Genomic DNA, 20,941 nt, shown 5'->3' with positions numbered 1-20,941 from the left:
TGAGGCATGTCACGGAAGGAAAAAAAAATGTCACTTCTCACAGTGCCTCTGAATTCCAATATGTACAAAATCTCTTTTTTATTCACATCAACCATGCAAAATACATGAATCTTCCCTAATAAGCTAAGAAAACATTCTCCTCCCAGAGCAAGCCGGGGAGAATTGCAAAGATGGCTGCTTCCTCCCTTCTGCTTCTCCCCGCTTCTCTTCCCCCAACACCTGCTGCCCTCAGAACTCTGCTCACCTCAGAGTCACCTGTCAAGACCTCCACAGTCACCCCTATGAACAGCAGCGCCTGCCTCAGCCCCTACCCCACCATGCACCCAGCCCTCAACATCTAGCAACTGATATCCCTGCTCCTTTGCTGGCTTGTTGTCTCCACCCTATGGACGGAAGGTTCTAGAAGGCAGGAATGTCTACTTCTACACCTCAGGAAGGTCCCACCCTCCTTGGCTCATGGGTGGCTTTCCCTGTGAATGGAAAGCCCAAGGAGCATCCTTCTCTACCTCGGCTCCCTGTTCTCACTGGCCACACTGCACACAGGTCCTAAATGGTAGTCCAAGCAGCCAAAGGCCCTGAAACATACCTGGGTAGAGTGCCTGAGCTCTGATTCACCCAGATTTAGACCTATACCCATTCCTGAACCAGTGGGAGCATTCAAGGCCCTGATTGACTAGTATGGCTCCCATATCTACCCCAAGCCGAACAAGACTTGAGCCTCTCTCCCCAGAGGAAAGCAGCCTGGCAGGGACCAACCAAAGGAGCCCAGTCATAGGCAGGCCACCCAGCAGGCACATGAGCAGGGTGACAGTAGGAAGTTTGTTGGCATTCTTTCAGTCTCAAAGGGTAGGTGGCATCAGTGAGATATACCACAGTGTAGGGCCTGACACCTTGTGCCAGGTTGACTGGCACTGTGAAGAGAAAAAAGGGGGCACTGAGAGAGGGCCTATGAAGCCACTGGTGAGTATATCAGTGGCTGTAGATGCTCCTCAGGGTGAATGACCCAGAACACTGGGTGGCAGGGGAGGTAAGACTTGACACTGGAGGCTCCTGATGCTCTGTTCAGCTGAGCTGGGCCCTATACTCAAGAGTGAGGCTTTGGGTAGAGCATGCCTTTGGCAGGTGTGGGTCCACCCTGGCTCACAAATACTCACGCTCTGGAGACTTCTACCACCTCGGCTGTGTCTGTCCCCTGCCTCTCAGAGGACTTCCCACTTACTTCCACCCCAACTCATGAGAGGAGTCCTTTCTCTATTTCCAACTCACTCTCATCCTAGCCTGGATGTTGACCTTTGCCCTGCTGAGCCGAGGGACAAAGACTAGTGGTAGAAGAGAAGCGGGCAGGTGTGTGGGCACACTTATCTCAGCACTGGACTCCACACCTGAACCAGGAGGGTCCTGAGTTCGAGGCTAGCCTCATTGAACTTGAGGCTAGCCTGAGCTACATTGCAAGATCTTGTATTTAAATGGGAAAAAAAGGAAAATGGAGGAGGAAGAAATTTCCACGGTGTTTGGTAACGACATGGAGGAACGAAACCTTGCACAGTGGCAGTGAGATGTGAGATGGAGCAGCTGTGTGGACCTCAGAAAAGCCAACTGTAGCATGAGGTGTGGTGGCATGTGCTTGTCATGTCAGAAGGCCAGCCTGGGACATACAGAGAACGTATCTCCAGGAGGGAAATACCTGGAGAATGTCCACATGGCCCAGCAACCCCACCTGACAAGAAACATCCAAAGCAGAGCCTCAGGAGAGTCTAAGAAGCTTACTGACAGACGCTACTCACAGTGGCCAGAACTGGAAATGTGCCAAGTTGGGGATGGACAGACGGACAGAATGTGACCCATGCAGACAATGGATAATATATTAGTTACTTTCTCGCTTCTATGTTCAAATACATAGAAAGCAACTTAAAGAAGGAACTCTTCACTTTGGCCCACAGCTGAACTATCATGGCAGCAGGAACGTGTGACTGGGGCTGTTTCCCACTTCTTGGTGGACAAGAGGCAGAGAGGGGTGGGGTACCAGAAGGAACCACAGAACCTAGAGGCGTGTTCTAATTTTCTAAGATGCTTATAAATCTAATCAAGATGGCCCATCACAGACAACACTCCAAACTAAAGGAAATTCTGACACATGGGACGTCGTGGACGAGCCTGAAGGACATGAGCCAGCCATCACACAGAAAGCAGCTGAGCAAGGTGGCACAGCGCTGTGATCCCAGCAGCTGCAGCGCAAGCTCAAAGGGAGAGTTAAAGGAATTCCACTCTTGCGAAGTCCCTAGAGGAGCGGAAGGCAGAAGCGGCGGTGGCTCGGGTTGTGGCGGGGGTGGGGCAGGAGTCAGGGTTTAGTGGGAATCTGCATCTGGGAAGATGGGAGGTAGTAAAGGTTATTATAGCAGTGCAGCTCGCTGCCACTGACTCATGCTTAATTAAAATTAATATAACGCTGAGCTAATGAGAACTGCACTTTACCTCAGTTTAAAAAGAAAATAGATAAAGGGCTAGGGGAAAAATGTCTCATTGGGCAAGCCTAAGGACCTCAGTTTGAATCCTGCTACTGGACACACTAGCACAAACGGTAAATCTGACAGCGAGATGAGAGACTGAAACACGAGGATTCCTGTGAGTCCACAGACACAGCAACGAACCTGTCTCAAGGTGAGAGGTGAGGACTGGCACCCTGTGGTTGTCTCTGACCACATACACATTGTAGCCTACTCATAACCACGTTCACACAGACTCACATGCAGGCACACACACACACCCTATATATTATTTATTTATTATTTAGCAAACAAAAACAATAAAATGAAAGGCATTGAGGCCTGTGGCTGTGTATGCTGGTGTCTGGCCAGCTCTCGAGAAGCACAGAGGCATTGTCTCCTCTGTCTGAGGAGCCTCAGCAGGTGTAGAGAGTGGCACTGTGTCCGGGCACCACTGGGATGTTGGACGGTAGGGAGTCTGACGAGAGATAGTGTGACCTTCTGGATGGTCAGGGGCACCGCCCTATGGCTCGGGTGTCTCCTCCAGGGGCTCTCTCTGCTGCTTCCAAGGATGCAAGAACTTGAGATGGCACCCTGTCGATGTGGAGTTCTGGACAGGGGAGCGAGAGCTGTAGATCTCTGGAGACTGTGATTTTTTCTCCTGGAAATCTCCAGGCAGAGATTCCCAACAGCGCCTGATGGTCATCTTTCTGAAGTCATGCTGTGGCCATGGGGACAAATCATCCGTAAAGAATAAGCTGTCACATGGGCCCAAGATGCCCCAAGACCAGAAGATTCCAGAGTGTCACAAAATGAAGCACATACCCTCCCACCCCCTTCTGAAATCGGTCACCCCTTTGTAGCTGTGACTGTGATATAGAAGATACTGCTTTTTAATGCCAGCCGGGGAAGAGAGTTCAGCCAGGTGGCCCTTAAGTTGTCACCATCAGGGTCTTTCAGAATGGAATTTTAGCCTCTGACACTCGGTTTTGCAAATCTACCCTGAAATGGTGCTGATCTCCTAGACAGCCCTGAGGCACAGAAAGCCCACACATTAGCTTCATGAACTCCCAACAACCAGGTCAAGGGCGAACGGTCAAGTGTGGGGCCACGGAACCATGGAACCGGAAGGAGCTGGTCTGGAGTATGAGTGGGGTCAAGTTTTGTCCAACCCCTGAAATCTTGTCTCGAGAGCAGTAGGAAGTATAATGACTCCCTCCCCTGCCTCTGGCTTGCATGTCCTGCACACTTAGCCCTGTGCCCCCACCCCCACCCCCGTGTTTGCTTACACCAGAAGGAGTCGCTTCCCGGTTAAACCTCCCCTCTTATAAGCACATGGAATTCTTCCTTATGCAAATGAGGCATCCTAGGCCCTCCGGCCCCTGACCAATGCTGTACACCCATCCCAAGAGCCCTACACACCCCAAAGGTTTAAAAAGCCTTTGTTACCTCCCAATTAAACAAGCTGCTCCTGCAGCCTGTCCCCCAAGAATTCGTCTGTCTCTCTTCATGCTCACTCGGCCTTGTATGAGGTCTCCATCACCCATGCAGCCCCGTTCTCCCCTTGTTTCCCCTCTCTGGGTCTGCTGGTTGTGGTCACGGGTGTTTGTGCCATTAGGGGAGAAGAATGAGAATGACAGTCAAGGAGCCAGGCCACCCTGGGCTTCATGGGACTTGCATTCTCCCACTTTCTGCTTGTGTTAGGTAAACACTAGACACTGAGGCCCCTCACAGGTTCCCTGCGACTGGTCAGAGGAGCCTCAGACTACCAGTTCCAAAAAGCATGTCCCCCAAGTCTCCCACTGTGGCAGACTGCATGAGAATGGCCCCAGAGCACTTAGTCATTTTAAATGCTTGGTCCCCAGTTGTAGAACTGTTTGGGAAAGCTTAGGAGGTGTGACCTTGTTGGAGGAGTTGTGTCATTGTGGTTGGGTTTTGAGGTTTCATTATCTCAAGCTCTTTCCAGTAGCATGTTCTCTCTCTCTCTGTCTCTCTCTCTGTCTCTCTCTCTGTCTCTCTCTGTCTCTGTCTCTCTCTGTCTCTCTGTCTCTGTCTCTCTCTCTCTCTCTCTCTCTCTCTCTCTCTCTCTCTCTCTCTCTCTCTCTCTCTCTCTCATAGATGTAAGCTCTCAGCTACTGCTCCAGCACCATGCCTGCTGGCTGCTGCCATGTTCACGTTCCCAGCCATGAACTCCACTAACTCTCTGAAATGGCAAACCCCCTAATTAAATGCTTTCTTTCATAAGCAGGTCCTAGTGACAATTGTGTTCAGCTCTGCCCTTGTGCCAGCACAGCCCTCCTCACCCTGGGCAGGGGAAGGCTCAGGTGGCATTTGCAGCTCTGGGTAGAGCCTGGCCTCTCTGCTTGGCTGCAGCACGTCACTGGAGGCGCTGAAGAGCCTGCTGTCCACCACAGGACACTGGCATGACTTTGCTCACCTGGAACTGCAGAGTGCGTGGGAATACTTCACCTCCATCCACACCTATCCACAGGCCGTGGGCCTCCTTGCCAGGTACTAGTGGGGCAAGGGAAGGGAAGGCTGGGCATACGGACCACAGCGATCCATACCACTGAGCTTTCTGGATCATCTGAGGCCACCGAGGGCAGCCCAAAGGCAGCATCCCTTGGATCTGCGTGTGTGCTTACAGCACCCTGAAACACAAGAGGCACTCGCCACACTCAAAGAGAGTGCAGGTGCAGACTCTTTCCCCAAGATCCGCCCTGCCCTGGGACCTCAGGAGCAAGGTCTAGCTGCTCCTCCTCTGCCTTCCCCATGCATAGCCCAGGCCTGGCACATGGGAGAGGAACACAGACACAACCTGGCCAGCCTGGGAGGTGGTAGAAGGTACACTCGTGGGCGGTACCCACAAACCAGGCCCTGCCCCCAGGGCCATGGTGCAGAACCACTGCACACAGATCAAGGCAGTTCTTGGCTACTTGCTACCCAACCTGCAGAGCCAGCAGGAGCGAGAAAGGAAGACGGCCATCCTGCTCCTCATTGAGGTAAGGCAGGGCGGGAACAAGGGTTCCATGTAGTCTATGTCCCACCCTCTACCTGCCTGACCCCCAGACAAGATGGCTCACCTCACTCATCCTGTGGGGATAGCTTCCCAGACCGACCCCTTCCAGGTCTGCAGGGGCTTCTGAGACTTCTCAGCCTATAGCCCGGGGCCTGTCTCTCCACCCTTCCCTGTCCACAATGACCCAAGCAGAGTTAATGAGCCTTGGGCATGGACTCATGGGACCATATTCAAGTGTGGCACCATCCTGCTCACATATAACTCGGGCCCCACCCACTCCCACCCTAGAACCTGGCAAAGGAGAGGTCACTTCTATATCTGGTACCAGCTACCTGGGTCTAAGCCAAGCAAGGGGTCTTGTGCCTCCTCCCCCTCCACCAGAAGGATTTATGAGGTGCTCTTCCTGGGGCCGTGTTTTCATGTTCCATGAGCCTACCAAGGGTGTAAGTTGGCTCCAGACTAGCTAAATAACCTCTCTAGGCCTCAGTTTCACCAGCCGTACCTAGAAGGGTTTGACCATTGAAAAGTTTCAGATGGTTTTTAACCCTGGTACCCTGGGGAGACTAGCCAACCATCCTTCCCCAAGCCCTACACAGGCCTAAGCCTCAGAGCCCCCAACAAAGACATAGGCTAACCAAGAGAAGGTGCCAAGCCTGAGCCACTTTGCTCTCCGGGGCCCCCAGTTCCTCTATAGTCCTGCCCTGTTGGAGGTGCTTTCTAAACAGGCTGCCCTGACTGTACTGGCTCAAAGCCTCCAGGACCCCAGCTCTGAGATCCGTGTGGCCAGCCTGCAGGGCCTTGGAAACATACTCTTCCACCCGGAGAAGGTGAGAGCCAGAGGGACATGCAGCCCCAGGCAGGAAGGGTGGGTTGGGACCTTAGCTCTGTCACTTGGGACACTGACTCTCCCTCCCTGGGTCTTAGCTTCCTCCTCTTCAGAAGTGGACATATTTTTAAGAGGGCACTCCTGTTCTCCAGGGACAGGTCTCCTTCTCATAAGAAGGGACAGACTCTCCCGCACAACTCCAGAGGCCCACGAGGAGCCAGACAGACAGCACCTTTCACCCTGCAGAGTGACCCCCTTGAGAGCCATGTGTCCCTTATCCTTCAAGTTTCGAGCCCTATGCGCTCACCATAGCGAACCATACTCCCTACAGACAGCTTGGGGCAAGAAAGATTGCAATGGTACCTTTGGGGGACCTGCCCTTCCCTCGTTCTGCACTCCCCTCAAGTTCAGGCTCTGGGGTTTCTGACACCTCCCTCACTGCAGGTACCGTGTAGTGAGCAAGACCTGAGGCCCTGGATAACCCCCCTCCCAGACTCTAGTGAGAAGGCCTGTTTAGCACTCAGCATTCACATCTGTGGAATGGGATGGAAATTGAACCTGCTTGGTGTGGTAGGCAGGTCATGAGACCATTGGTAGCCATGATCATCGCCCTGGCCATGGTCAGCCCTCAAACCACTGCCATTAGCCATCACAAGCAGTGGCAGCACCCTCTTAAGGCCACGACCCTATGAGCTAGTCAGTGAACTCCATCTAATAAAGATACTGAGATAGGTGAAAGTGTCCTTACGAGTAGAGAAGTGTCCACTCATCTACCCTAGGGAGTGACAGGTATGCAGCCCCTTCTGTCGCTGCTGTGGGGCCTTCAGAGAAAATGTGATCATGAGAATGCCACAGAACTAAAATCCTAATGAGGCCCCAAAACATCCTTGACCATCAGCCTGTTCCACTCCAGTTCCATTAGATGTAGAGGTCTGCACATGGTTAAGGCAAGTCCAACCATTAGGGTGACCACAGTCAGCAAAGCCCTTGCACTGCATATAGCAAAGAGGGTGCTTAATAATGGGGTGGGGTGGAGGCAGTGTAGCCTCACCAACACCAACTCACCAACCTGTTAACCCACCCACCTACACATGTGCTCTTCCATACATACATACACACATATACATATATATACACATACATACACACACATACATACATACACGCATACACACATACATATATACATATATACATGCATACACACATACACACATATACACATACATACACACATACATACATATACACACATGCATACATACACATACATACATGCGCACATACATACACATATACATACATATACATACACACATATACAAATATACACATACACACACACACATACATACACACATACATACACACATACATACATATACACATACATATACGCATACACACATACATACATATACACATACATGCATGCATACACATATACATATACGTGCATACATACATGCATATATGCATACATGCATATACACATACATGCATATACACATACATGCATATACACATACATGCATATACACATACATACATATATACATACACACATACATATACACATACATACATACACATATATATATATGCACATACAAACATGTATACACATGCATATATACACACATACACACACACACAAATACATCTTTCCATGTATGGACTCCTCCATCTACCCATACACCTACCCAACCCATCCATCCATCCTTCCACCTACCCATCTTTTCACCAACCCCATCCAAACAGACTAGACCTCAGACTCAAGGGAAAGACAGGGGCGGAGGCTCAGGTCAGGTACCCCAGGTGAAGCTAGATGAAGGGGACAGACCTGTGCCTTCCACCCACTACCCACGACTTTCCCCACAGGAAAGCCTGCTCCAGCGTCAGCTGCCAGCCTTCCTCAATGGCTTCTTCCAAAAGAGCGAGGCAGTGGTGGTAGGCATTATGGGCATGGTATCGGACATTCTGCACCGCCTGGGCATGCAGGGCGCAGGTGCACAGACTCTCAGCATCGCTATCAACACCCGCTACTTCTTTGATGACGTGAGAATAGAGCCAGGCGTGGCTGGGCTTAATTCCCTGGGCCCTCCCCACACCTCCCTTGGGCCTCACAACGCCTTCTGCCTTCTCAGTGCACCTGGACGCTGAACCCTAAGGCAGCTGCCAAGCTGTGAGCCCACAGGTGCACCACATGTAGCCAGGTGTCCACCAGGCAGTGCTCAGCCCTCTTCATGGCTGAAGAGTGCCAAGTGTGCTTGTCCAACCCCTCCGGGTCCTGGCCTACTACAGACCACTCAGACAGGTGCCCAAAATAACTGCACCCTCCACTAGGATGTGGGGAGTAAGTCACCCAGCTACCTTCATGGTCAGGGTGACAGTGGGCAACAGGGGACAGGGTGATTCCATTCGAGGATGGCCTGAGGCCTTGTCTGAGGGAAAGCCTGATACTCCTCGGAGTCCAAGGGAAGAGAACCAACCTTATCCAGGGTCTCTGAGCCTTACTGAAGGAGTCTGAGGAAACAAGGGGGCTCCAAGCTGGGAAGTACTAGAACCTAAGTTCCTGTGTCATAGGAACAGGACAAAGTTCGAGCAGCAGCTATGGCACTGTTTGGGGATCTGGTGGCAACGGTGGCAGACAGAAATCTCAGGGGCCTGCGGACCCAAGTATGCCAGAGTATGGTGCCTTTGCTCCTGCACCTGAAGGACCAGTGTCCAGCTGTTGTCACGGTCAGTGCCAACCTGTAAGCCTTTCATCTTGGCAGAGGGACAGAGCAACCAGGTCTGGTTGCCTGAGGATGGAATAGAGGGTAGTGGCAGGGGGTCAAGCCACCCGCAGAGCTCTCCAGATCACGGTCCCCTCGCACGCACTGCATATTCAGCCAGCCAGATCTGTGGATCTACCAGCTACAACAGAGCGTGGTGGGGGTACGGGCAAACAGTGTGCCTGCTGATGCATGAATACAGCCGGCCTTACCGTGCTCCACTCTCTGGAGTCCCTGACACTGGGGGAGGGGACAGTAGCAACCAGCTCCCCAAAAAGCTCAGACAGAGCTAGGTATCTTCCTGTCTTCCACAGGGCACTGTGACCCTAGGGTGGGAGCAGCTTCCCAGACAGCAGCACAGAAAGCTGCTGAGCTGCTAATCGCAGCCGTGGTCTTGGGGAGTGGAAACCCCGGGGGCTCAGTCACGCACGAGTGGTGGGTGACCCCTCCTATGGCTGTCTCCGCAGCAGGCCAAGTTCACGTTCTACCGCTGTGCTGTGTTGCTCCGTTGGCAGCCAAGGCACACCCTGTTCTGCACTCTGGCCTGGGAGAGCGGCCTCAGCGCCCGCCACTTCCTCTGGACCTGCCTGGTGAGGGACCAGGGTGCAGGGTCAGTAGTGGGGGCCCGAGATAGCTGCACCCCCATGGACTCTCCTTCCCAGAGAAGTGAGGCTGGCAGGGTGAAGGTCCACAGTCACTGAGGCCCATGGCAGTGACAGGCGAGCTCTCCTCTGGCCAGATGACCCACAGCCAGGAGGAGTTCAGCATTCACCTGTCCCAAGCCATCAACTACCTGCACAGCCATCACCGCCACATCAAGACCTGGGCAGCTCTTTTTATAGGTGGGCAGCATGGGCCAGGCGTGGGGTCCTCATTTCATCTCATCCACCCCCCACTGGGGTGGGGACGAAGGCCTGGGGCTGAGTAGCCTCCATCCAACAGCCATGCCTCTCCCTCCATCCTGCACAGGGTACACCACCTGCTACCAACCCCAGGCCGTGTCACAGATGTTAAGTGACAAGGACATCAAGCTGTTGTCCTCCAGTAAGTGGCCCACACCTTAGGCCTGTCTCCATACCTCCCAGCTTCCTGCAGCATTCCTGTCGCAGATGGTGGGTGGCACAGAAAGGGACCGGGGCCTCCTGAACCTCCCATCCCACCAAAGCACTCCATGCTGATGGAAAGAGGCCTCTTAGCCTCCTGCCTAGATGGAACTGGAGTTGGCAGTGGAGGGTTACTCTCAAGCCGGGGTCACCTCTGACTTGTCCTTTCTCTCCTGAAGCTTTTAAAGACCTCAAAAAAGACCCAGAACCCGGCATCCGGGAATTTGCCACCAGACAGCTCTTGTTCTTTTGGAAGGTGTCAGCCAGACCCAACCAGTGACTTTGAGTCATCCTCCCCACCTCTACCCCCAGAACAGCCCTGCCCCTACCCTGTCCTAAGAGCTTGGTTGTACATTTTTTCACTGGAAAGAAAAATCTAGATTCAAAATAAAAACAAAAAGCAAGATCAGAATGGCTGCCAGCTTCCTGCCTACCACCCGCGAGCCCTCTGCAGTGGCCAAGCCAAGCCCTGAGAAGATACTAGCAGGACTCCATGAGACGGTGACAGGCGAGGAGAGGCAGGGCAGAGGCAACCTGGAAGCTCTGTGGTAGACTCTGCTAATGACAGCTCACGGGTAGGATCAACTCCACATGACCGGAGCCTGGGCCATAGTGCCCACAGCTGAGCAGGCCATCCTCCCTCCTCTCAAGGAGAGAGGCCTGAAAGTCTCCACAGTCCCGAGATGAGAGCTCTGTACGGTGGAAGTGAACGGCCACAAGAGGGCATCAGATCCCCTTATAGAGGCCTTAGAGCAGGCCTCTCGACCCAGGGCAGCATCTTTCTCCAGCAGGGCCCACCTGCCAGCCCCAAAAAAAAGCCCACTGGGAGGCCTCTTAAATTTACAAGAATCCAGAAGAGTGGACCTAACTCCCCGAGAGCCCCACAGGCATATCCCTTCTCAGGCAGAGCCTCCTCCTCAGCCTCGGTCCCTATTTAAGAAATGGCAGGCAGACTCTGTGGGCCCAGAGATTAGAGAACCTCTTCACAGCCTGGCATTCTCAGAACCCGCCCCCCACCAGCGTCACCAAGGGCCCCTCTAGCTAGCTCTCCCATTCTGGGCTCTGTGCCTGCCACCCAAGAGCCTCCACACTACATCCCCCAGGCCTTACAAAGTCTCTGCTAGGTAGACGTCCCCATGCCCTCAGCTGGGTGCATCCCCAACACTGTGTGTCTGTCCAAGTCCCTAAACTGTGTTCTTCTTGGGACAGTGACATTGGGCTTAAAACTTGGGCAGCAGGGGCTGGTGAGATGGCTCAGCGGTTAGGAACACGGGCTGCTCCTCTAGGGGTCCTGAGTTTAATTCCCAGCAACCACATGATGGCTCAAGACCATCTATAAGGGGATCTGATGCCCTCTTCTGGCATGCGGGTGTGCATGCAGCAGAGCACTCATACATCAACTAGATAATAAAAAGATTTTTAAAGATTTAAAAAAAGGGGGATTGGGGATTTAGCTCAGTGGTAGAGCGCTTGCCTAGGGAAGCGCAAGGCCCTGGGTTCGGTCCCCAGCTCCGAAAAAAAACAAAAAAAAAAAAAAAAAAAAGCAAGCCTGCATGGCAGACTGAAAGAAAAAAAACAGTGATTCTGTGCAGATACGCCACAGGGGTAGTGAGTTTCCAGCACACACAAGGTCACCACCATGCCGTAAGACAGACGGTACATCCACACTGACACTGTCCCTCGTGCCACCCTTTACTCGGCTAAGGGAAGGGCCAGCCAGCCCACTGCTCAGAACTTATGAGCAGGATGAGGGTGTCCTAAGCAGACCCACGTCACCCAAGCCCACCCACACTCAGATCTACCTGTACCCCAAACCACTGGTCGCATGAAGGTGGGGAATGGAGGTCACTGAACATTGCAAGTGACCCCTGCTCTAACCTGAAGAGGTGATTCAGTCTCACCTCCTCATGTTCAACCTCAACTGTCACCAGTCTAAGCTGTGGCTCGGTGCTGATGTGTCAAGAGCTTAAACAAGGCAGGGTGCAGAGCACTGTATGGACACCAGAGGGCGCCATGGAGGCGCACAGCAGCAGCAGCAGCAGCAGCACTAGGACGGAAGAGATGGAGACCATGGCCTCCCAGGACCCACACCCCATTCCCGGCTCTGCATCACTCTTCACACACATCCACAGCTCCTGATTTATTGCCTTGAGAGTCCAGAGCACCTGGTAACAAAGGTGCTGGAGAAAGGTGAGGGTGAGCGCGCCGCCGCTGAGGCTCTCGGCCCAGTGGTTAAAAAAAGCCCACCTGCAATACACAGGCCAGGGGGAAGAGGCCCGGGCAGGGGGTGGAGGGGTTGGACAGGACTGGCAGAAGGTCCAGGGACAGCCTCAGAAAGACAGCCGTGGGCACACATGGGGACAGAGCAGGAACGCACACAGCCGTTGGACTCCTTAGACACTGATGTAATGAGGTACAGGAGTACAGGGCGTACAGAGCCAGAACCTGCACTACATGACGCAGCATCTGGTCTTGTGCGTGTGTGGGTCTTTGAATCTCAGTCTCTGCTTAGGCCGGTACTTCTCCAGGTAGGTGAGCTGCTTGCTGTTGATGGCCCCACGGCGCTTCCTGCAGACAAGGACAAACACTGGGTCATGAAGTCTGGCTTGGACCCCTTGCTTGCCCCTGGGAGCTCCAGACCCTGGAGGCCTTGACTGGACAGGCCCACAGGAAGTAGACTAAGCTGGTGCTCCAGGGAAAACAGGGAGGCCTGGGCTTCGTGAAGGCTGGGGAGCGCATCTCTCCCTAGCCAGCCAGCACCTCCTCAGTGCTGTACAAGAGAACTGTGAGTCTGTGTTTAGTGCTGTTCTTCAGGTTGCACACCAGTCTGCATAGCCCAGGCTCCCCTACGGACCCCTGCAAGCCAGTAGGCCGTACTACTACAGCCATTATGGGACTGCCCCAGGGAGACAAGAGATGGCTGTGCCTATTTCAGGCAGCACAGAGGTGCCTACACATAGATAGGTCCCACACATGCCACAGGCTAGGGGTACAGTGTCAGCTGTGCAGTCTTTGCCCAGAAAGATCAGGAAGATGGGGGTCCTCCAGGAAGGCTACCATACCACAAGGAGATATCGGCCTGGAAGCATCCAGGGAGAGTAGAGAAGGGGACTTCACAGGAACGGCTACAGAAGTGAGAGGCGAGGGGCAAGGAAAGGCCACAGGGACAGCCTCAGCCCCGCCCAGCTATCAAGACCCGCCCCATTCCCTAAGCCCCGCCCACACGCGCTAAAGCTCCGCCCACACACTGGCTACTCACTGTCGAATGAACTGGATGGCATCCTCGTACTTCATCCCACTCTCGATGAGAGCGAGAGCCACGAGCACTGGAGCCCTGTGGGAACAAGCAGAGCTGAAGTTCCCTGAGACTCCGCACCCTTTCTCACCCCCCTGCCTCGTGCTACCTGACAAAGACAAGGGGCATGAGGGCATAACTGACCCCCAATTCCCTCAGTTGCCCTTGGAGAGCACGGACTCCAGACAGGTCTGGCCCCTCCTGTTCAGCCTGAGGGATGCAGACAACCTCTCTGTGCCTAAGCACCTAGAAAAAGAACTATGTGCATACTGAATGAGTCCGCCCTCCAGCCCTCCTGCAATCCGAGTGTCCGGGGACGCTCTCCTGCCTGGTTCATTTCCATCTAGTGTGAGCAGCTGTTCTCTCCCAAGCTGGGGTCAGGCCTAGATGACCAGCATGTCTTTGTGGCAGCTCTTTTTCTGCATGAGGTGCAGTGACTGGATCAGAGCAGGAAGCCCTCCCCGGGCCTTAGGTATAGCGGATGTAGCCCACATCCAAATGCACGAAGCAATAAAGTTAGACTACAGGGGTGTAAGCGGAGCCTCCAACAGCAACATGAGCCCCACCTGTCACTCACCTTCCCAGGCCCGCCACACAGTGCACAGCTACGCAGCTGCCGGGGTCATTGTAGAACTTGGCCTTCAGCAGGCTCAGCCAGTCCTCTACCACCTTGCCAGGAGGGGGCGCCCCATCATCAAAGGGCCAGTCCTGCAGAGGAAGAGGCCTGAGGACTTGCCCTAGGGATGTTAGTTTTCCTTCCCTTGTCCCTTAAGACTTCCATGTGGGAGGCAGAGGCTAGCCCACAAGGAGAAGGCTCCAGCCCAGGGTATGCTGGGGCTTGGTGTGGGGAAGATGGAGAAGGGACCATCTTGAACCTATTGGTACGAACAGGTGAACCAACATGGGTCAACCAACATGGGTCTTCAGGAGCTAGATGTTGGGAAACAGTCCTTGGGGTCTCTGCCTCCAAACAGAAGCTCCTAGAGGCCTCCAGTTTAAGTGGCCATCCTGAGTCTAACCCAAATCCCTCCTGTGACAGAGGAAGGAGGTCCGCTGGGGCAACCTTGCACTGAGAGATGCTGATATACCTTTGCCTCGTGCTCACATTCCCCTAAACAACCACAGTGTGGGAGGCCCTTGGCTTGCAGGACCTCACAGGAGGGAAGGCTCAACAGGATTCCCTCCCCTCCCCCAGGCCTGAGAGAGCCCAAGGTCTTCTTCCTTTACAAACTGATAGGCAGTGGATTTGAGACCCCATTGACACAGGGTCCCCACAGTGGGGTGAACTAGAGTCACTATGGTGCTGTGGGCTGGGCGCCAGGGCCTCTGCACAGTCAGCCAGGGTCTGCTGCGTAAGGCCTGGCTCATCCGAGCTCTGCACTGGGAAGAGAGGCCTTGTTCCAGGAAACTGCAATAGGCTAGAGGCGGCCCCTATGGCTGTCTCTCCTCTGGCCTCCCAGCACTATGACCAGTTCCACAAAGTTGCTCCTCCTCCCCTTAGCTGAGCCCCCAGGGTAAGGAAGCTAAGGAAACAGCAGCTAGGACCATGGCCTCTGCACAGCATCTCCCGGGACCCACTGCTGCCAGGAGATGGGCTCCCACATGGCAGGCCATGAGAGGCTGAAGAGAGGCCCCTGGGAGCCATAGCAAGGCATAGCCAGGCAAGCACATGCTGAGCCCCACCTCACCTGTACAACAGAGCTCTATGTACTGTAGGTCTCCAGGGCTGTCTGTCAGGGCTCAAGCCTCAACCCACAGTGCCAAATACACCCAGCAGGTGAGAGGATCAGCACCTTTAGGGGAATGCCATTCCCCCAGGCGAGCTCTCCCGCCTCTCTGCTGGGGTCTAAGAGAATGTCTGACTTCGAGCCTCGACGGCTCCAAAAAGGAGCCACACAGAGGCTACATACAGGCTGCCAATGGACTTGGAGCACCTGGTAGGGCCCACAGGCTCCAACACAGACGAGCCAAGTGCTTCGAAGAACCAATAGCACCAAGTGTGTGTGACCTCCCCCTCAGGGCTGGTCAGGGAAGATGGGTGCAGGGGTGATGACTTCCTCACAGTCATCTGTCCCGCACACCAGCACAGGCACAGATACATAGCTCAGGATCTGTCAGGTGGCAGGAGAGGCCCCAGCTTCACAGGGAAGAGTCCCAGGTCTCCTGCCCAGACCTTGTTTAGGGCAGCCACAGTGCCCCAAACCACATGTCCCTCACCACAACAGTGATGCCGTCCTTCTCCAGAGGGGTCTTGTCATAGGTCACTTCGCACACACGCACCACAGTGGTAGCCCCATACTTCTTCAGGTCCTGGGGTAGAAAGAGGGGTAGATGGGGCAGTTCAGAATCCAGAACTGGCTCTAGACCAGGGCTCTGCCCATGCTGAGTCCCCACAGGCCTACCCCCTCTGGAACTCCTAAAGAGAGCTATGTCCCCTCATACTGCTTCCCCTGAGATGAGCAGGTTTCATAAATCAACAGGTGGCCTAGGATACTTAGAGACTAGCAGGGTAGCCTGCTGGTACTTCCAAGGTCAGCTGTCCCTGCCCCACCTGAAGAAGGGAAGGGGAACGTCTGTGTTTACTAAAGCACAGCTCACCCGCTCTGATTCAAACCCCTCCCCTCCCCCATCCCTCACACCTCTGCAGCAACTAGGACAAAGGGTATTAACAGCAAAGCCTGGGTCTCCAGATAAAGTTTCCCAGCAGGGTGGCTTCATGGCTGGACTCCACCAAGGCCCTTCTGAGTCTCCAGCAAGCAGACCTCAGGAGTTGGAACCTTAGCGCCAGCTGGGTGGCACCACTCAAATGCCATTGGGGAAGCCCCGTTCCTCCAGAGAAAAGTTCACTCAGCTCACAGCCAACATGGGGTATTTATACCCACAGCCACAAGCAGGGCCAACCCCCACCTACCTGCTCCCAGTGGATATTTTGGGAGTGGTGAGGGATGACGGCCTGGCCAGCCATGTGATGGGAACAACACAGCCGCAGCAAGGCCAAGCCCCAACTATTCTGAGAGTGCAAGAAAAATGAGGGAGTGTTCAGCTTGGAGACCATGCGGATGCTGCAGTCCGTCAGGGAGAAAGCCACCACCAGCTCAGGGCTTAGACCCAACCCTGCTCACATCCGGAGCCCTGATGATGCTTATACACTATATGGCCCTGGCCCTGGTCATATAGGAAGCCTTGACTTTGGTCACATACTGAGCGCAGGTCACATACCTGGTCACTCACAGTGGTTTGTTTTCTTTCTGTCTGTCTGTCTGTCTGTCTGTTTTCTAGCTCCTCATTTGCTGTCACAAAGGTTCTCAACTGCAAGAGGGGCAGTCTTCCCTGGGGTAGCACCCAGCTATGTGTCCTGGGCCCCAGTTCCCTGACTTAGGGTGTCCATTGCCCTCCTCTGCGCAGTCTACCCAGAAGCCCATGGGGCTTAGCTCATGCCACAGAGAAGAAGAGAACTGAGAGCATGCAGCTCCAGACCTGCAGCAAGGAGGCCATGCTGACAGCCACAACTCCTCCCCCCAACCCCCCACAGGCTGGATAAAAAATACTCGGTCACATCTAGGGGTGAAGTGAGGGTGACTACAGACAGCAGACACCTGTGGGCTTCCATGCCTGACCTCTGCGGACTGCGACGGTCACTCTCCTTTCCCTAAGGCTTCCTAACACCTGAGCTTAGGGGCTGAAATGACCATGGGGTGCTCTCCCAGCCCCTCTTCCACCTGCCTGTCTCCTTCCCTCCTCGGCCTCTCCCCCCCCCAGAACTGGGGACCGAACTCAGGGCCTTGTGATTGCTAGGCAAGCGCTCTACCACTGAGCTAAATCCCCAACCCCGTCAGCCTCTTTATTTGCTCGATTTCTGCAGAGGCTGAGGTCGCCCAGGGTCTGGACAACCGCGGCCTAGACAATGTCCACTCTCCCAAGCCTGAACGCTGCCAGCCCTCCAGGAAAGCCAGCTGGTCATCAGTACCCATCACACCCTGAGCCATGCAGGACGCCCACCCAGCCCTGAGGTCCCACTCACCTCGATGAACGTGCTGAGGGTGGCATTGCTGGGGTTGTGGGTGATGAGGAAACGCATGTGTCGGTAGCTCACCTCCACAGGTGCAGGCCGGTTCATGCGGGCCATGCCTCCTCCGGGGACCCAGAGAGGACTAGCCAGCAAGGGCTGCACGGGGGGTCCCCCAGGCCCCCACACCAAGTCCAGTGAGATCCCCGTGCTTGTCCGAAAAGAAAAGACTTCTTAAAACCTCGCCCCTACACCCCGCACAAATATTGTGCAAATAACTTGGGAGAGGGAGAGGAAGCTGCCTGGTGGTGGATGATTCCAAAAAACCCCAATTCTAAAAAAAAAGAAAGAAAAGAAAAAGAAACAAACACACCCCCTCCCCCACCCCGCAGCAAGATGGGCAGCTCCAAGGTCCTGTCCCTCAGAGTGGAGTAGTTAGGAGGATGCAAAAATAAAAATAACAACAACCAAAAAAACCGAGCAACGAGAACTTGGGGTTGGTGACTCTGGCCGCAGAGCAGTGTCCTCGATGGGGCTGTCGCTGGAGACACCCTCTCTGCATCGGTGGATAGAGAAGTGAGTGTCCCCTTTGGTCAGAGTTGGGCCCCAGCACTCAGGACCAAAGGAAAAATGAACTTGAACTCAACCAACTCTGCCGTGGTGGGCAGGCAGCCTCTGGTCCGGTCTGTCACGTTACCCCATCAGGGAACGGCGAGTCCTGGAGAGGGGCAGCGGGCTCAGGCAGCAGTGCTGGCCTCCGGCCTGGCAGCAGAGGCCATTGGGAAGCAAGGGCAATGGTGAGGGCCAGAGGTGCACGGGCCTCCTCAGCGGCAGCACCCACGATGTTGGGAACGGCAGTAGTCAGAGCTGCCCTCCTGGGGCTCCTCCATCAATCGCACCCTGGTCTTCAGAAGGCACAATCTACGGGAGGGGCGGGGAAGAAATGGGTTCCTTAGATTCTACACATAAGACACAAAAGAACAGACAGCTCCTGCCAAGGCTACCCCAGGCCCCTGTGGTGACAGGAGAGTCACACACAGCCACAAGATAGGGTGAAGAAGGTATCAGGCCTCGCCCCAGGAGCATGTGAACCCCACAAGCAGAGTACAGCTACAGCAACAGAGGTCGGGCCAGGGAGCCTGGTCCCCCATCTCACAACCCGTGAGGGCTGTGGTCCTTCTCTTGGGACTGCTGGCCACAGCACAATGTAAAGCTCAGGTCGTTCTGTAAGGGCAGGTCACGGGGACAGTGGGTACGGCCAGAGGAATGGGGGTGAGTGGCCTTAGTCGCTGCCCCTCAGGCTTCCTGCAATCTCTACCCACGGCAACGACTTACTGGGACTTGCCAGGCACTGGAGGTAAACAAGACGTTCTCCTTGCAAGAGACCACAGGCCAAGGAGCCAGCTGCCAGGCTCATGCCAAGGAGGTGACAGCACAGGTGGCCAGGAAGGGAGTCACACCATTGACAGGACCCAGGGGAAGGACACTATTGGAGGACATCAGCCTCAACCCGCTCACCCCACCTTCCCCTCCGCAAATATACTGGCAGCAAGGAACCAGAGGAACCGCCAGCTCCCTGCCACCCCCTGGAGGGCCTGGGAGACCTTAGGCATGTCACTGGCCTCTCTGGACCTGGTTCCCATCTACACAATGAGGGTTGGACAAGATGGCGCCACAGTCCCTTGGGCTATGACCCGGTAGTTAGTAGAGCCTGAGCCCCTGGACGCAGCCCATCCCCCACCCAGCATTCATCTTTCCGAAAGGAAGGTCCCTCCTGGATCCCATCTGGAAGAGTTATGCCCAGACCTCTTACCTCTCTGCCTGTGCCCCAGCACCCACTTCTCCAGCTGCCCACCAAGCAAACCAGGCCCGCAGAACCTCAGCCCAGCACAGGAGTCTGGTCCCGAGCTTCGGGCAAAGGTTCCATTGTTCAAGGCTCCGCTGTACCAGATAGCGCAGAGTCCTCACTTACCACCTTCTACCCCTGAGAACAGCTCAGCACTCCACTCCAAGTCAGTGCTATGGCTCACAGACAGTCCTTGCCGCCCTCTGGAAGGGCCAAGATGGAGGGGCACCTTGGAGGAGGGCAAAAAGGAGTCCTGTGCCTGCTTTAATGGGCCAGGTTCTCAACCCCTGTGCATGCAGAGCCACGACTAGCCCGGTGTAAGCAAGGAAAGCCTTCTCTCATGCTATGACACAAACACCCGGGGCCTCCTGGGAGGGGCGTCCCATGTGTGCACACTGCAATGCCCTTGTGTGTAGAGAAGAAAAGAAGGCCCCAGGAAGCCAAGGAAGCTGAATGCACCTAGCAGCTACTGTAGGGGTGGAGGTGGGGCTGTAACATCTGGGTAAAGGAAGCCTGGACCACCTCTAATGCTCCCCCAGGGCTGAGAGGATGGAGGCAGGGGTCCAGGTGTAGGTGTCACCAGGCTGGACTGCCTCTTATCATACCTGCACAGTTCACTGCAGCCTGGGCCACACCCCTAAGTGTGGGCAAAAAGGCATGCCCACAGCAAGCCTGAGTCTACCCAGGCTCAACCACACGGTGGCTGCCCCCCCAAAGGGAGCCCCTCCTTTGACACATCACTCCCTTCACCCGCTTTGGAGACAGTCTTTCTCTGTCCCTGTCCTGCTGCCTGAAACGCACCCTGTAGACCAGGCTGATCTCAAACTCACAGAGATTTTCCTGGCTCTGCCTACCGAGTGCTAGGACTAAAGAGGCATGCGCCACCACGCCCGGCTCCACACATCACTTCTACAGGGTTGAGAAGCTCGGAGAGCAAAACAAGAGTTGCAGAGAACGGGGTGTGAGCCTCTACCTTAGAGGTCCCTACTGCATTCTAGAAGGACTGACCCAAGGCTTGTGGGTCACAGGCTACCTACACCCCTATCCCAGCAGCTCTAGTTGTGAGCAGAAGCTGAGATCCCCTTGTGGGTCCAGGCACTCAGTCAAGCCACCACATCCTCCCCACCCATCGTGCTTATGGTCCTACTATGGCCCGGGCCCTTTCTCCAACTGACCCTTCTCCATCCCTGCCCAGTCTCCTCTAGCAGTATCCTGAGCCCTCAGCTGCTCCCAGAACCCGCATGTTTTTCAAGACCCATTTTTGTCCCTGTTTGCCAGATGAAAACATGGGCCAGAGGGGCGTGGAAGGAACTTCTCTGGACCCTGGCCAGCGCCGGCCGTCCAGCCACACGGGTTTTCTCAACATCGAGTCTAGTAATCAGAGAACACTTGAACCCCAGAAAAAAAAAAAGAAGACACGGAGGTTCACAGAGGCCCCACCCTCGAGTGATGGGGTGGGAGTGCATCTAGCTTCAGAAGGGACCTAAATGGGACCCTGTGTGACACTCGGGAGTCAGGGGTCACAGGGTTCAGGGCTCTGTGCTGTCAAGACAGGTAAGACTGCTCCTTGGATGGGCTAGGGACCC

The 20,941-nt window shown here is 54.7% G+C and overlaps 2 protein-coding genes across 4 annotated transcripts in view; one reads left to right on the top strand and one right to left on the bottom strand.

Annotated features, from left to right (window-relative positions):
- The window catches only part of LOC116912486 (maestro heat-like repeat family member 5), a 74,772-nt gene extending 64,162 nt beyond the window's left edge, over positions 1–10,610 (top strand). The window contains exons 22-30 of the mRNA XM_032916560.1: positions 4,833–4,994; positions 5,371–5,485; positions 6,186–6,329; positions 8,210–8,386; positions 8,915–9,070; positions 9,573–9,695; positions 9,845–9,947; positions 10,075–10,149; positions 10,388–10,610. Coding sequence (XP_032772451.1) covers positions 4,833–4,994; positions 5,371–5,485; positions 6,186–6,329; positions 8,210–8,386; positions 8,915–9,070; positions 9,573–9,695; positions 9,845–9,947; positions 10,075–10,149; positions 10,388–10,488 — 1,156 coding nt within the window. The 3' untranslated portion in view covers positions 10,489–10,610. The remainder of the gene's footprint in view (positions 1–4,832; positions 4,995–5,370; positions 5,486–6,185; positions 6,330–8,209; positions 8,387–8,914; positions 9,071–9,572; positions 9,696–9,844; positions 9,948–10,074; positions 10,150–10,387) is intronic.
- Positions 10,611–12,333: 1,723 nt separating this feature from the next.
- The window catches only part of Ptp4a3 (protein tyrosine phosphatase 4A3), a 31,590-nt gene continuing 22,982 nt past the window's right edge, over positions 12,334–20,941 (bottom strand). For 2 of the 3 annotated variants that reach the window (XM_032916535.1, XM_032916546.1), the window contains exons 2-6: positions 17,525–18,430; positions 15,721–15,813; positions 14,081–14,211; positions 13,468–13,542; positions 12,334–12,776 (exon numbers count right to left, since the gene is read on the bottom strand). In XM_032916535.1, coding sequence (XP_032772426.1) covers positions 12,659–12,776; positions 13,468–13,542; positions 14,081–14,211; positions 15,721–15,813; positions 17,525–17,629 — 522 coding nt within the window. In that variant the 5' untranslated portion in view covers positions 17,630–18,430 and the 3' untranslated portion in view covers positions 12,334–12,658. Of the gene's footprint in view, positions 12,777–13,467; positions 13,543–14,080; positions 14,212–15,720; positions 15,814–17,524; positions 18,431–19,481; positions 19,719–20,941 lie in introns of those variants that run through there. The other variant, XM_032916540.1, reaches the window with a different exon arrangement.

The sequence above is a fragment of the Rattus rattus genome, chromosome 1 (assembly GCF_011064425.1).
Source record: "Rattus rattus isolate New Zealand chromosome 1, Rrattus_CSIRO_v1, whole genome shotgun sequence".
Taxonomy (NCBI): Eukaryota; Metazoa; Chordata; class Mammalia; order Rodentia; family Muridae; genus Rattus; species Rattus rattus.
This window is presented reverse-complemented; position numbering and strand designations above follow the sequence as displayed.